Below are 14,835 nucleotides of genomic sequence, written 5' to 3'. Positions count from 1 at the left end.
AACTGTTTTCTATTTGAATATATTTCAAAATGTAATTTATTCATGTGTCAGCATCATTACTCCAGTTTGTCTTCAGTGTCACATGATCCTTCAGAAATCATTCTAATATGCTGATTTGATGCTCAAGAAACATTTAATATTATTATTAATTTTGAAAACAGTTGTGCTGCTTCATATTTTTGTGGAAACAGTGATATAGAGATAGAGATCTTGGTAAAACTTTAAATATAAATAATAGTAACCTATAGTTGAAATGCATTTTAATATTTTCAGATTCCTTGTTACATCTGAAATTGTTTTTTTGTCATGTGTTTTAATGCAATGAATAGACAAGTATTATAACTGGTTACAATTATTCATGCATTACATAATGCATTAATATTGCATTATACAGGCTTTAAGTGTTACTGAAATCTTTTATAACGTTATGTCTTCGCTGTCACTTTTGATCAATTTAATCTGCCTTGCTGAATACAAGTATTAATTTCTTATATATATACTAACCTTAAACTTTCAAACCTAAATGTACATCATAAAATAACAACACTGACCAGAAAATGAGGCTCATACTTGTTTTAATGTGGCACAGTAGAATAATAAGAGAGTCATGGTCTTCACAATAATAAACTGAGCAGAAAGAAAGAGAGATGAAGAACCCCTCAGGCTGTAAGATTAGGAAGAGAAATGTAGAAATGACACAGCAGTAGAAAGTCACTCGTTCTCCTCCACCACATTTAGAGGATCTTCCTCCTCATGTTCAGTAGGCTTCTTCTCTTTCTCCACCAACACCTCTTGATCTACTGACTCCTCTTCTTCCTCCACTAACTCTTGTAGTTCTGCTAACTCCTCTTCCTCCCCAGAAACATCGTGGCTGTTGTGATTAGTATCATTCTGCTCGAGTTTGCTCTGAGAGACCACCTCTCCGTCCACTATTTCTTGGGTGATGATGATGGCTTTCTTAAGACCTACGGAAGACGGAGGAGGAGGAGCTGGAGACAGAACATAGGCTGGATGTTAGTCAGTCTTTAGTAATTCATTAAGACATTTATGTAGCTTACAATTTTTTTTGTGTGTCATTTTTCTCTAAAAACATTAGAAGCATTAAGCACAAATCATTATGGTTTTACACTGCTGCACAGGGCTTGACATTAACAAAATGTAATCTTTTAAAAAGTAATCTGAAAAAATAAACTAAGTGCAATGTAGTGTCGTCGATTTTTTTGATACACATCGATACTGAAACACTTCCAATACTCATTTTCTGCAGAACAGATACAGTATACCAGCTGCGCTTTCTAACTCTCTCATCTTTCCGACAACGAGTTACACACAAACCCGCCTCTCCTCACTCACTCGTTTCATTTACTCCGGATCAATATTGTTGGTGTTACAGGGCTTGAATTTCAGTGTGAGATTGTGCATAATTTTACTCATTCCTGCAGATGTTGTTCTCACACCCAAAGTGCGCGCACATTAAGCCACCTCTCAGTACTAAACTGAGTTCTTTTTCACTGCTTATTGTGCTTAAACAGTCAAATACACACAATATAATGTCAAAATGCCGACTTTGGCGAGTATTCACTTAAACAGTCAATTATGTTTTAAATTAACGTAAACAGTTGAGAAAGAAAACCATGTTTAACAGTATAATGGGTCCGTTTGTCAGGTCTTAAAGTGACAGCAGCCTAATATACCTGCTGACAAATTATGAGATCATATAAAAATATCTATATGACAGTTTTTCCCCATGTTATCTTTGTCAAAATTGTGGCCAGTGAAAATGCTGAGTCGCTAATAACTTTGGAAATCCACTGGCCAAAGTGGCTGGTGAGCAAAAAGGTTAACGTCAAGCCCTGGTGCTGTTATATTAGTTGAGAAAGCAACATTTGTAATTGGCTAGTCAACATTATTTGGGTCATTCTATGAATCACGTGCCTATTGCAGTTTGATAATGTAATTTTGCAAGTGAGTTTTTGTAAATTAAAAAATATTATATTAGAAAGATAATGTTTAAAAGATAATACATTGCATTGCACAATTGCAACCTTATAGGTTCGTAAAGCTAAAATGTGCTTTGAGAATTTAAAGCTGATACTTCTACAAATTTTGTTACAATAAATAATTTTTTCAAATTATATAAAAAAAAAAGTTCAATTTAAAAAATCTGACCTAATACTAATTTCTTTATACATTTCTGATCAAAAGTTTGTGGTCAGCAAGAAATGAATACAATTTTAAATAAATGCTGTTCTTTTGAACAATGTTTTTTTTAAGAATCCTGAGAAAAAAAATGCCTCACAAAAACATTCCGCATAATTAGAATTAAAATTGCATTTTAAAATATATTTTGTTAAAATATAAAACAGTTTTAAGAAATTGTGATAATATTACACTATATTAATGTTTGTACTGTATTTTTGAGCAAATAAAAGCCTGGGTGAGCATAAGAGACTTCTTTCAAAAACATCTTGGTGATTAAACTTTTGAACAGTATATATATATTGCGATTAATCGCATCTACCATAAAAGTGTTTATATATATGTGTATATACACACACACATATATTATATAAACATTTTAACTTTACACAACAACTTTAACTTTGATGCGATTAATGGATTTGGCAGCACTAGAGCTCAAAACAGAGGTGGCTAAAAAAGGCATATATATATATATATGAAGGACACAAATGGCACTTGTTTTGTAGAATGGCCCTTTTGATTCTTTAACAAATTGTAAAGATGATTATCTTCAAACATATTTGCATGAGGTTAGCAGTGAGAAACATAAAAAGTGTGACTGATGCATGTATATTTGGCCAGCGCAGCACTGTTTACTCGTCTGTGTTAGACCGTAGAGCAGTGAATGAGGATTAGTATGAAGACAAGCTGGATGTGGGTTAGGCAAGCGTTTGTTAACTCAAACTGAACGATGCCTAAAATCTACACGTCACATACTCACCTGCATACAACGCCTGCTCTAAAGAAAATTCCTCTCTGTGGGAGGGAAGAGAAAACATGAGAGAGTGGCAGAAAACATGAGAGGGTGGGGGGTGGGGGGGGGGGGGTGTGAACCCCCTCATTGTCTATGGTGTGTAAGTGATGTCTGTTTTAAAAGACTAATGCTTGCTGGGGCATGTTTCTCACGAGCCTGTAGGGAAAGAGTTTGTGCCTTGTGTTTGTTAGCGTGACTTCACCATGGAAAGATATGCTAGATTTGCATGGGCAGCTCACCAGGGAAAATGCTGTATGGAAATAGCAATATTGTGTGATGTGCACATTGCAATCTGTGACCAAATGCTTTTCATAATTAAAGGACAATACCGGCCAAAAATGAACCTAGGGGTAAATAACACATTGGTACCGAGTCGACCGCTCTCTGGGATGCGTTTTCATGATAATCGAATCTACCCAGTTTTAACGTTAGTTTTAGTTTGACCACAGATTAGCTTATAACGCTAGTGTATCGGGCATCAAATACGTAAAGATAAAAATCGCTAGTTAATACAACTAACAAGGCTCAAAATAGCCCCACACTAACACGGTAGCATAATGAGGGTCTCTACCTGCAAACCGAAGCATTGGGAACTTTGTAAGTGTACAGACAGTTTAATAAGGAGATACTTTATAAAGACAGTACACTGCGCGTATATAGGCTGGAGCCATCTTTGGAAAACAGTCTCGACCAGTCGAACCACGAACGCCGTGCTACGTGCTGGTCGATAGTCACAGTTCAGCTGTATCTCCTTATTAAACTGTCTGTACACTTACAAAGATCTCAATGCTTCGTTTTGCAGGTAGAGACCCTCATTATGCTAGCGTGTTAGTGGTATTAACTAGCGATTTTTATTTTTACGTATTCGATGCCCCATACACTAGCGTAATAAGCTAATCTGTGGTAAAAATAAAACTAAAGATAAAACTGGGTACATTCGATTATCATGAAAATGCAGAGAACGGTCGACTCGGTACCCATGTGTTATTTACCCCTAGGTTCATTTTTGGCTGGATTTTGGCAGCTCATTAGGGACTTGAGGAGATTAAGTATAATGGATGAGTCTAGCATTGAGCTGGAATATTTTTTCACCATCCATTTTTTTTAAATATCATTGTTCACAAACTTTCCATCTTACCTGTTTTCGTCCCCCTTGTCGTCAACAATACCCTCCAAAAGACGATGATAGCTGGCCATCTCTGCCTCGAGTTTGGACTTAATGTTGAGCAGCGCCTCGTACTCGGCCTTGTGACGCTCCACCTGGGCACGCACCTGTCCCAGCTCACCCTCCAGCTGCTGGATTTGAGAGTTGTGTCCACTGACCTCCTGACTGTAGCGTGCTTCAGTTTCATGCAGCGAATCTTCGAGAGAACGAATCTGCAAGGCACCAAGCAGAATAAGAAAAGTTTGGACACACTTGACCGAATTTATGTTTCTCATGATCTTAATAACCTTTTGAAATAAAGGGCTCTGCTTAAATGCTTGCAATTACTTTTATGGACATATAAATAACACTTAAAAAAAAAAAATTATGTTATTAACTTTTTTTTTAATTATTACTTTTTTCCTAGATTGTTCCTAAAATGTGTGCTGTTTAAAAATTAAACAGCATTATTTATTTACATGACATGGAATATCATATTTGCAATGCAATGCAATAAGTTAAAAATGAATGTGGGAAATAATAATAAAGCAACAATAAAGAATAAGTGTGTGCGTTTTTACCAAGTTATACAATGATTTTTGAGTTCAAAAATTTCAAAAACAAATCTTGACAAACCATTGTATAAAAACAGCTTCTATTTTCCAATGGTTAAAAAACAATTGGGTGCAGAGGAATAATTTAGATGACAAGCATGCAGAGACAGGCATCAGCATTTATTTTTTGCGATCAAATATGCAAAGCACCAAGCAGAAGAAGAAAAGTTTGGACACTTCACGGAAATTATTTTTCCTCATAATCTTACTAACCTTTTAAATGGCTTTAAATTAACTCTTTATTTTTCCATTTGAGTTATTTATAGAATTCTTCGCCATTATTCTAAAATCTAGGAAATAATATTAATAAAAAGTATGTGCATCAGAGTTCTGGGATTGTTTTTGTGCATGACTGCTTTAGGTCCAAAAAATCTTGACAAACCACTTTGTTTGTCAGCTTCTATTTTCTCATGGTTTAGAAAACACATGGGTGCACAAAGATAATGTGTAAATTCAGATTGACATGCATGCACGAAGACAAGCATGGAACATTTCACAACCGTTTGAATGATGCACATGTCTGCCAGGTGAGAGTGCTGACTGTGTACAATGCAGAATGATTTGTCAAGCAGATAATTAGTGTCATTTGTGTACCGTACCATGTTGTGCAGAGCCTGCAGGTCAATCTCTAGAGATTGTCTCAGCCTGCGCAGCTCATTCAGCTCAGTCTTTGCTGTCTGCAGCGCTTCTGTGTTCTGAGTCACCTCAGCTGTGATGTTGTCAAACTGGATAGAGAGGAACAAGATATTCAGGACACATGATATTATAGGTCCGCCTTATAATTATGCACAAAGCTCTCCTAAATAGAAGGCACTTTCCCATAGGGTACAAAATACCAACTCACGGAAATTAAATGAAAGGATGTGCTTAAGCTTCCTTTCTTTGGAGGTACAAATGTTTGAAATATATTTTATATGAGATTTTCCATTTTGTACCCTTATTCATAGTATACAACCCTTAGTTTATTTTGTAGCATAAATAATTAAATAAGCAATTAAAATCATAAATCATTAGATAATAAATAAACAATGGGATGGATTAAAACATTTTTAAAAAAATTCAGAAAGGGCCAGAAAGGGTAATATGATTCCAAGTGCTAGTTTGACTGAGAGCCAATATTTGTTTAGAGATTAATGAGATTGCAAACATGCCAAAATCTACAAATTAATGGGAGATACAGACATTTTATGTGTTGAAAATGAGCTGATATTCATGCTAGGATAATTTTAATTTAATTAGTACCTGCATCATAAAAAGTGCCTTCTAATGGGACACCAAAGCATAGCGTATTGATAGAAAGTGCCAACAATTTGGAAAAACAGAGTGAGACAACAAAAGAATGCACAATACAACTGACTTTATTTTGATACCAGGCTTCAGTTTCCTCGCGGCTCTTCTGTACAGCTCGTTCATACTGCTTGCGGATGTTACTAATGGTGTCATTGAGGTCTGGACTGTTTTTATTCTCCATTTGCACATTGACTTGACAGTCGCTGATCTGGCCCTTCAGGTTAGCAACATCCTGTGAAATAAAATGATAAATGACTTTAGTTATACGGTTAATAATAACAGGATCTGGAAACAGTGTGGCTACTAGATAACTACGTTTGTTTTACGCTTGCCCTAAAGCATTGAAAACCAGGTGGGAAGATCTGTTGACAGTAGGCTTAAATTATAGGTGTGTTCGACTTGAAACAGCGCTGTGCAGACCATCGGTGTATATTTTTTCCCCATAGGCATTTCTAAATACATAAATAGGCCTACATTTAAATTAAATATTAAGTTAAAGGGGCTATATGGGGAATTTACATGTATTAATCACTTTTTTATTGCCAAATTGTGAACAGCTTGTAAAAAAACGTAAAAAGAGAGACCTTCCCCGATTACCTAGTTGCCTATGAAAGCCTGTATACAAATTTTTTTTGTGAAGGACGTTTTTGCCACGAAAATCAAAAGGACGTGACGTTTACGCTCGCTCTTTGACACATGAAATAAATGCATGTTCAGGCAAATGGCAAAAGAGCTATTCTGTCCTGTAATGTCAATGTGTCTTCCAAAGAAAAGTGATTCATTCTTACTAATTCAAATAGTCTCACATAGCCAGATCTAGTCTAAAGTCTAAAAAAATGTATAGGCCTACTTCATAATCAAACTATCAGCAGTCAGTGTAGGCTCATATCTCGAGTTTGTACAAAGTCAAACATCCATTTCGCTATCAGATGCTTTTTTAACTGCTGCTTTCTCACTGCTGTTTTTTTTGTTCGGTGTTTATTTTGTTATTGAGAGGAAAGCGCGCAACATTAACATATTCATCTAATCGCCGCTCTCAGCAGCGTGGACTGGGTTGGGATGTTAGTTAACAGTATATTGCTGCAAAGGTATTTCCAAATTCTTACTTCTAAGCAAACTAGAAGAAAATATCAGTGCATGAATCACGTTCAGTCTCTTGTGCGTTACATGTGCACGCACGAGCAATACGTTCCTGGCTGCAGTTCACTTAATGGCCACCGGTTTCGCTAATAACCATGGTTTCTGAATTCGACATACAACCCCTTTAAATGAAACTAATAAATAAAAACTTCAATAAAGAGTTCTTGAATCAAACCAGATGAATCAACCTTTGATTTAAAACATGTAAGAAATCAGACAAAAGTAGGCCTACATGACTCATATAATGAATCTTTGTGAATGGCACATCCTAAAAAATGATGAAATAGGTCTATAATTTAATTATAGTCATTGATTATACATATAAAAGAATGTATTTTAAGTTTTTTAAACATTAATGTTAAATATCTGTTATCAATGGTGGCATGACCGCTATCAAATGTCCATCACTTGCACCAAGCAAACTTTCCTTCTCACTCAAGGTGTAAATACACTGAAGTTCAGTGATGCTTTCTGTTGAATTTGGTCTTTAATTTTACTTTTCCCTTGAAGATAATGATTCAATCACTAGAAATCAGCACAAACAATATAATATTACATTGATAACAATTACAGATATAAAAGTGAAATAATACCAATAGTAAGCCATTCTGATTTTTTACAATTCTTTATATTTCTTTATATTTAAATTCTTTATATTTAAAATTCTTTTTCTTTTACAATTCTTTATATTTAAAAAGCCAACAACGAATATATTGCCCAATAAATGTAATTTTTGAGAGCCTGGTTACAAAAAACAAAAGTTTCACCATAAAAAAGCCATGTACCAAGCACACAATTATAATGTTCTCATTATAATTTTATGTAGCCTATGACAGACTTGCGCTGCACATGTTGCACTTCACAGTATTTTCTTTTTTGAAGTGATTCCAATCATATTTCAAGCAATTCAAAACCATCATGGCGAACAGTGCACATCTGAAGTGTCTTAGCTGAGGGAAATTATTTTTACTTATTGGTGACTAGAAGGCTGTTGGAGTCTCATTAAACACAGATCAAACAAACACCCTACATGAGTAGTACAGGTGTTTAATCAGTTTTGAATAGTGTGTTTAAGGCGTATACCTCCTCGTGGCTCTTCTTTAGGAACGCCAGCTCTTCTCTCATAGACTCGATCTGGCTCTCCAGCTGCATGCGGCCCATGTAAGTGTCGTCCAGCATCTTGCGGAGACGAGAAAGATCCTGCTCCACCCCCTGCCGCATGCCCTGCTCCGACTCAAACCTGCCCGGACGGGACGGTGCATTTACATGAGAGACTACAGGGCGTATGTCACACTTACAGGATATTGACAGCTTTTTTTTTAAACATGATGTGGAATATATGTGTATTTGCATTGAGTTAAAACTCAAAACATTTCTTAAATCGTTTTATTATAAGAGAATAAATAAATATCTCACTTGACTTTGAAGTCGTCAGCAGCCAGTCTCGCATTGTCTATCTGTAGAAACAGTCTGGCATTGTCCAAATTCATTTCCTGGATCTACAAACACACTGATATCATTGTCTCGCATTGACTCAATACAGCAAATTATCCCCCCAAAAATCTACAATTGTCTTTAGACTTTACGCTGATAAGCAACAGAGGAAAATAAACTATAATAAAATAAACAAATACACTTTTATATATAGTAGCTCAGTATTTTCTTCTTTTAAATTGTTACATCTCATAAAAATATATTAAAAAGCTCCTGTAGTAATATGTATATGCATTTTATTTTGTAACATTTTTATGCATCTCTTCCGTGAATGCAGTTCATGTAGTATTTGTTTTTGTGGCCCTTTTTAATGCATCTAGTTTTCTTTTCAATTTTATTTCAATTTTCTTATTAATATTTCTTCCATTTGACAACAGTTATCTTTTGCTGCTTTTGGCGAGGTCACTAAAGAAAAATGTGACTCTTTACTTGGTTAAATATAGATTACTAACTAAAAATGCATTATAAAAATATTATATTTTATTACACCAATTGAATATTCAATTCATTTAATACATTCTCATTAAAAGTTTAAAGGTCGTTGTGGCATGTAGTGTTAGCAAGTTGTTCTGACAAGCTTAAACCATCCAAATGTTTAGACACACACTTATATGCTTAAAATCACATTTGAATTTCAAATGTGATTTTTAATGGATGAGTTGGAGCAGATAATGAAGGAAAAGCATCAACAAGTGTCCAGCGTTAGCTTGCATCTCATGAAGTTGAGAAAGTGAGCAGAGCTGGAATCTAAAGGTTGGAGAGAGTTTGCAGAAGCTCAAATATATGAACTTTTTTTGGTCACTCCAAACTTCCACTGTGCTATTTCATAGTTTTGATGAGTTTCTTATTATTTTAAAATGAGGAAAATAATCGGGTGTGTCCAAACATTGACAGTGTACATTATAATAAAAAAGCATGCATGGATACCAAAAAACCCTTTTATTTGCTCACCTGGTTTCTCAGATCAGCAATGACTCTCTCATAGGAGCTCCAGTCTCTGCCGCTCTCAGCTTCTTTTCTCATCAGAGCCTCTTTGATTTGATCCTCCAGTTTACTGTTGGACTCCTCCAGCAGTCGCACTTTCGACAGGTAATCCCCCAGACGGTCATTCAGACCCTTCATGGTCTCTTTATCATCTGCTGGGGGAAAAGTGCTGCTGTTGATCTGCACATGCGGACGCAGTGTGTTTGCCAGATTCCCTATAGCGGATGGGGAAAAAGCCCCAAACAAACTGCCCCTGGAGCCCATGCTGCCAGACAGGCTGGAGCTGGAGAAACTCCTGGAAGGGCCCTTGAACGACATGGTGCGGATTAGAGGTGCCTTTGAACAGCTTGCGAGACACGGTCCGTTGTTTTACCTGCAGCAGGTAGTAGTGTGAGGGGGGTTTAGGAGAAGCTATATATAGACTCAGCTCTCTACACTGATTGGTCTGTGGGATGTGTGCCTACTGCTGCACCTCTCTCATTTGTTTGCAAAATCATAAAGACGATAAACAAACTAGTAGAGAATTTTTTGCACAGTGCTGCGTATAACTGATTATGTATTACATAAACAGATTCCAAAAATTGAGTACTTGTAATTATATTACATTTGATACTGCTCAGACAACATTTACTTTTTTATATAGATTACATGATTACTTGTTATTAACACAATGGCAGTAAATTGTTCATATCGATTTTCTGTAATTTAGTTATTTAGTTTTATTTAGAGTTTGACAAGGCAGGATATTGAAGAACAAAATCCTGAAATGTATCAAACATAACACACACTCAAGACAACCTTATGTACCTAGTTTAGAACAAAAAAACAAACAAAGAGGTGGAGTAGAACAGATACACAGAAAAACCTGTAATACAGTTTTCAAACAATAAAATCTGTAAGTTATTTATAAAAACAATTTAATAGCACGTGGAATAAAAGAAAATTCATGTTTTATTTAGTTTTTTTACTCCTGGGCACAATTGATCTTTTTCATCTTCTAAAAAGCCTATTGACTTCATACATTGTATACGTTAAAAAAAAAATTGGAAGGGGAAATTGGTCACATCTTTTTAGATTTTATTTGGATTTGTTTTTACTTTAAAATTATTTATTTTAAACTTTATTATGATTACTTATTAGATTTATCAGCTCATGAATCCTGCAGTTTCTTCACGAACCCCAGTTTGACCCTAGTCTAAAAGTGGTCAAAAAATTTGTCAGACTATAAAATGTATAGCTAATGTAATTGCAATTATAAATTCGTCATGTAATTTGAAATCAGTAACGGACTACAATTTGTATGTAAGTAATCTCACAAATGCATGAGTAACCTGCAAGCAAGTTAATCCGCTATTACATATAGGCCTAGAACATCAGAATAATTTAGTTGTGAGTTCGCTTGATCATAGAATCATATGGCAAAATATAGAGGCTCCATGAAATGAAACGGAATAATACATAGATGTAGAAGGTTAGGACGAGGGATGTCTGCGTGAGTTCATCTGTTTATCTACCTTTTGGAACAAGCTCCTCCCGGCTCCCGCCCCGAAATTTGAAAACGCTGCGCGAGCTTCCTGTCGCATTATGACGTATGCGCAGGAGCTCATTGGGAATCTGTTAAGACAAACTTCGCGAATGAGATCACACAAGTGAACGCAAACTTGATTTTTGTTAAATAGGTTGCGGCATCCAGGAGTAAATCCCTCCATCCATATGTAAGTTCCACGATGATGAACAATACATGTAAACAAACGCAGGTGGTCACAGGTGAGTTGGCGTTTTCACTTTATTTTGATGGTCCCTTTAACACATTCTGTTGTCTATAAGTAACATTGCACCTTCATGTCTACTAACTCTCATTAGAGTATTAGTAGACTGGTAGGGTTATAGGTGAAAGAAGTAGAATTTTGCTCTACCTTTTGTGACAACATGCCCCATTAGCAATAGCTAATGGGGTAAGTTGTCACACCAAACAGCCTAATGCTTTTCATCAAAATATAAACTTTAAAACAATTATGAAACAGAAAAAGTTATTACATAGCAAAAATATAAAATGTAACTATAAACACATTAATAGTTTTTGTATAAGACAATTTTTTGTATATTAAACGATTGTCTATAAAAAACTGAAATATTTAGGCCTACACATTATGTTATCTGAACCACATTATCTAAGTTGATTTGACAAAAGAAAAAAAGTTGTGATAACAAATCGTGAACATATTTTTTTTAGAGTGTAGAACATTTTTTGAAACACAAAACAATAATAATAATAACTATTGTTCCGGCGAAATATTTTTAATACATTTTATGAATTTTTTTAATTTAAAATGTGTGACAACTCTCCCCAACTTGCCATTTATGAAAAATCCTCTCGTCCTTCAACCATTCAGTTCAAATATACCTTAATTAAATGGCTAGCTCGTGTTTGAATGTATATTTATGTAGCCCACATTCTTTTGTGCTTTCAAATAATTAAAGTGCATTTTATATATCTAATTATCTTTATAATTACGTCATCATTCTACGAACTTCCCAATTCTTTATTTCATCTCTTGAAGTGTGACGTTTCCACATATGGCCACATGAGGGCAACAGAGAACGCTTGATTTCTGTTATACACATAGACAGTTACATGTTAAGATATATTTAGAAACTATTTCCAAAAGTAAAAACCTGAAAGCTATGAAAACTAAACAGCTGTTTGACATGTACAAGCTTTTTTTGTAAAAAGTCTTTCAATAGCCTATTTATTATTATTTTTTATTTATTTACTTTCTAACATTTTTTTTCTTTTCTTCTCTACCCCTGACATGTATAGTTATATGTACTCTTGTATGTAAACTGTTTTGTTATTATTAAAATTCAATAAAAAACATAGACAGTTACACGCAAACGTACTTCAGGAATCCAGTGGCGTATCCAGGACATTTTTTGGGGGGTGGCCAAGATGGGACACAAAGCTAGTGTGGGGTGGCCATGGCTTAGCAAAGTTAATGCGTATATGTACGCAGCCGACCATGGTTCGAAATCCTGGTCCTTTGCTGCATGTCACATCCTCTCTCTCTCCCATGATTTCCTGTCTCATAACTGTCAAATAAAGGTGACTATCCTGTTAAAAACAGTCCTAACCACCTATCACAGTCCCCAAGTATCTCTGGTTATTTTAACATGTCTATTTTTAATCAGTAATTATGGTCAGGATAGGGTAAACATTTTCTAAGAGCTATTTTCTTGTAGTGGATTAACTTGTCTCTTCATAAGTTAGATTAGAGTAGCCAAAATAAACTGCTCTTAACTCATCCTATATAGAATAACATGCATCAGTCATCAACTCATCATCTGTGTCACCTGTATTGTTACCTGAGTTTGCTTTACTAATTGAGGCACCATCTAGTGGTTACATAAAAACACAGAAATCCAACAGGACAAACCTAGTGATGGGCAGATCGAGGCTTCGTGAAGCAATGAAACAGTCGAAGCAAATGTGCCATTTTGTTTCGAGGCTTCGAATCAATCCGAAACCCGTCTCCACGGTGACACCTAGTGGTCACTTACAGGTGTTGATCTGAAACAACCTTTACAAAGAGCTAATAAAGAAATGTGTTGGTTTTTTTTTATTTTATTGTATTTTTGTAATATATGAAGCTTGTAACCTGTAGTCTCTTCACATTGCATAATGTGATTTTGGTCATGAAAAATGAATATTAATAAAAATAAATCAAGCCACAATGTCTCCCTTTCTTATAGATTTTTATTCAAAAATATTAATTTCTCTGCTGTTGAAGGACTCAGCCTACTTCTTTTTTTACAGATAATTTCTCCAGCCTTTGAAAAAAATCTCTCACAAGGGACACTTGTTGCTGGCATACAAAGATATTTTTTAGCTAGGACATACAAATGAGGAAAGATTACTGCTCTCTCTTTCCAGTAAGTTAGAGGATCATGAGTTCTGGGCAAAAACGCATCGCTGAGGTATTTTTTCACTTCCACTGTGGCATCAGCTGTAGGATTGTGTATCATCTGGGTCTCACGGATACTTTTGTCAAAATGTTCCCATAAACTGTCTTGTGTTTCAACTGGTGTTGATGATGATGGGCCTGATGTTGACATTTGTGGTTCTGAATTAAAAGAAAACGGCAATTAGTAACAAATCATAAACTGACAACACATATGAAGTATAAATTTCATGAATCACATTACATAAGATAACATAGACTGAAACTCACCAGGAGTTGTGTTTGAACGCATCAGTGAAGCACACTCCAGTGTGATGTGCTTTTCAGCATCCAGGGTTTTGGCAGGATTTCCAAAAGCCACATTTTTAAACCTTGGGTCCAGCAGTGTAGCCAGTGCCAAGGCTCCAAAAGTCTCGTACCCTCCACATCTGGAGTGCAGACCTTCTTGTAGATGTGAGCCTATGAGCCAACACAAGAGAAAACCATATTAATTAAAATAATGACAACAATATGAGAGTTATGGCCAATTACACGTATGGTCATAGTGTCCTACCTAATTGTACAGTTGATTCCTGCGTTGCATTTCCTTTTTTCTGTGCAAGCTTGTGCTGCAACATCCTGTACAATGGTATGAGCTTTGAAGCAGACACTCTCTGTTCCTCTGACATCTCTGTTGTTGCTAATTTGAATGGTTGAAGAAGTGTCAATGACTGTTGAATAATGTCATACTCAAGACTTGTCAGGGGAGCAGTATCACTGTTTAAATTGGCAAGTGCAGCACCCACTGGCTCACGTTGCTCATACAAGCGTTGTAGCATGTCGAATGTGCTGTTCCATCTCGTTTCAACCTCCTGTATCATTTTCAGACTTGGTCTGCCCATCAAGCTCTGCATCTCCACAAGCTTGTCCTTTGCATTGCAGCTGGATCTGAACAACCCCACTATCTTTCTGGCTTTCTGGCGAATTTCATTGATGACTGGGGTTTGATCCAGGGCCTTTTTCACTATCAAATTCAAATTATGAGCAAAACATGGGACATGGCGAAGGTTGAGTAGCTGGGCACTTAGGATCATGTTGGATGCATTGTCAGTCACCATGCAGTGAACTTTGGAGGTTATTCCCCACTCAGCCATTAGCAAGGCTTTAGCCTCCATGAGATGCTGGGCTGTGTGGGTTTGGTAAAACCTCCTTACACCCAGTAAAACAGTTGCCATT

General features: G+C 35.8%; 1 protein-coding gene and 1 long non-coding RNA gene across 3 annotated transcripts; both read right to left on the bottom strand.

The window, feature by feature from the left end:
- Positions 1-558: 558 nt before the first annotated feature.
- LOC143723643 (keratin, type I cytoskeletal 18) lies at positions 559-10,099 on the bottom strand. Of its 2 annotated transcripts, XM_077216312.1 has the most exons (8): positions 9,629-10,086; positions 8,600-8,682; positions 8,267-8,423; positions 6,111-6,275; positions 5,353-5,478; positions 4,134-4,372; positions 2,963-2,997; positions 559-989 (listed from the first exon to the last, which is right to left on the bottom strand). In XM_077216312.1, the coding sequence occupies exons 1-8, from the start codon at positions 9,977-9,979 to the stop codon at positions 712-714; spliced, it is 1,434 nt and encodes a 477-aa protein (XP_077072427.1). In that variant the 5' UTR covers positions 9,980-10,086; the 3' UTR covers positions 559-711. The 2 variants fall into 2 exon arrangements, with proteins under 2 accessions (XP_077072427.1, XP_077072429.1); XM_077216314.1 differs by lacking the exon at positions 2,963-2,997 and having other exon boundaries at positions 9,629-10,099.
- Positions 10,100-13,289: 3,190 nt separating this feature from the next.
- On the bottom strand, positions 13,290-14,253 carry LOC143723597 (uncharacterized). The gene is made up of 3 exons (XR_013197151.1): positions 14,174-14,253; positions 13,891-14,079; positions 13,290-13,782 (listed from the first exon to the last, which is right to left on the bottom strand). It is a non-coding gene; the product is annotated as an uncharacterized LOC143723597 (long non-coding RNA).
- Between the last annotated feature and the right edge of the window lie 582 nt (positions 14,254-14,835).

This window comes from Siphateles boraxobius, unplaced genomic scaffold (genome assembly GCF_051911475.1).
Source record: "Siphateles boraxobius isolate OS27281-9 unplaced genomic scaffold, OSU_SipBor_1 7, whole genome shotgun sequence".
NCBI classification, from domain to species: domain Eukaryota; kingdom Metazoa; phylum Chordata; class Actinopteri; order Cypriniformes; family Leuciscidae; genus Siphateles; species Siphateles boraxobius.
This window is presented reverse-complemented; position numbering and strand designations above follow the sequence as displayed.

Excerpts from the sequence above, each read along its gene's own strand:
- LOC143723643 (XM_077216312.1), bottom strand. The coding sequence starts at position 9,979 with ATGTCGTTCAAGGGCCCTTCCAGGAGTTTCTCCAGCTCCAGCCTGTCT. Across the intron at positions 6,276-8,266 it reads TAAAGAAGAGCCACGAGGAG|GATGTTGCTAACCTGAAGGG; the intron begins GTATACGCCTTA and ends TTTATTTCACAG. Across the intron at positions 4,373-5,352 it reads TGCAGGCTCTGCACAACATG|ATTCGTTCTCTCGAAGATTC; the intron begins GTACGGTACACA and ends GGTGCCTTGCAG.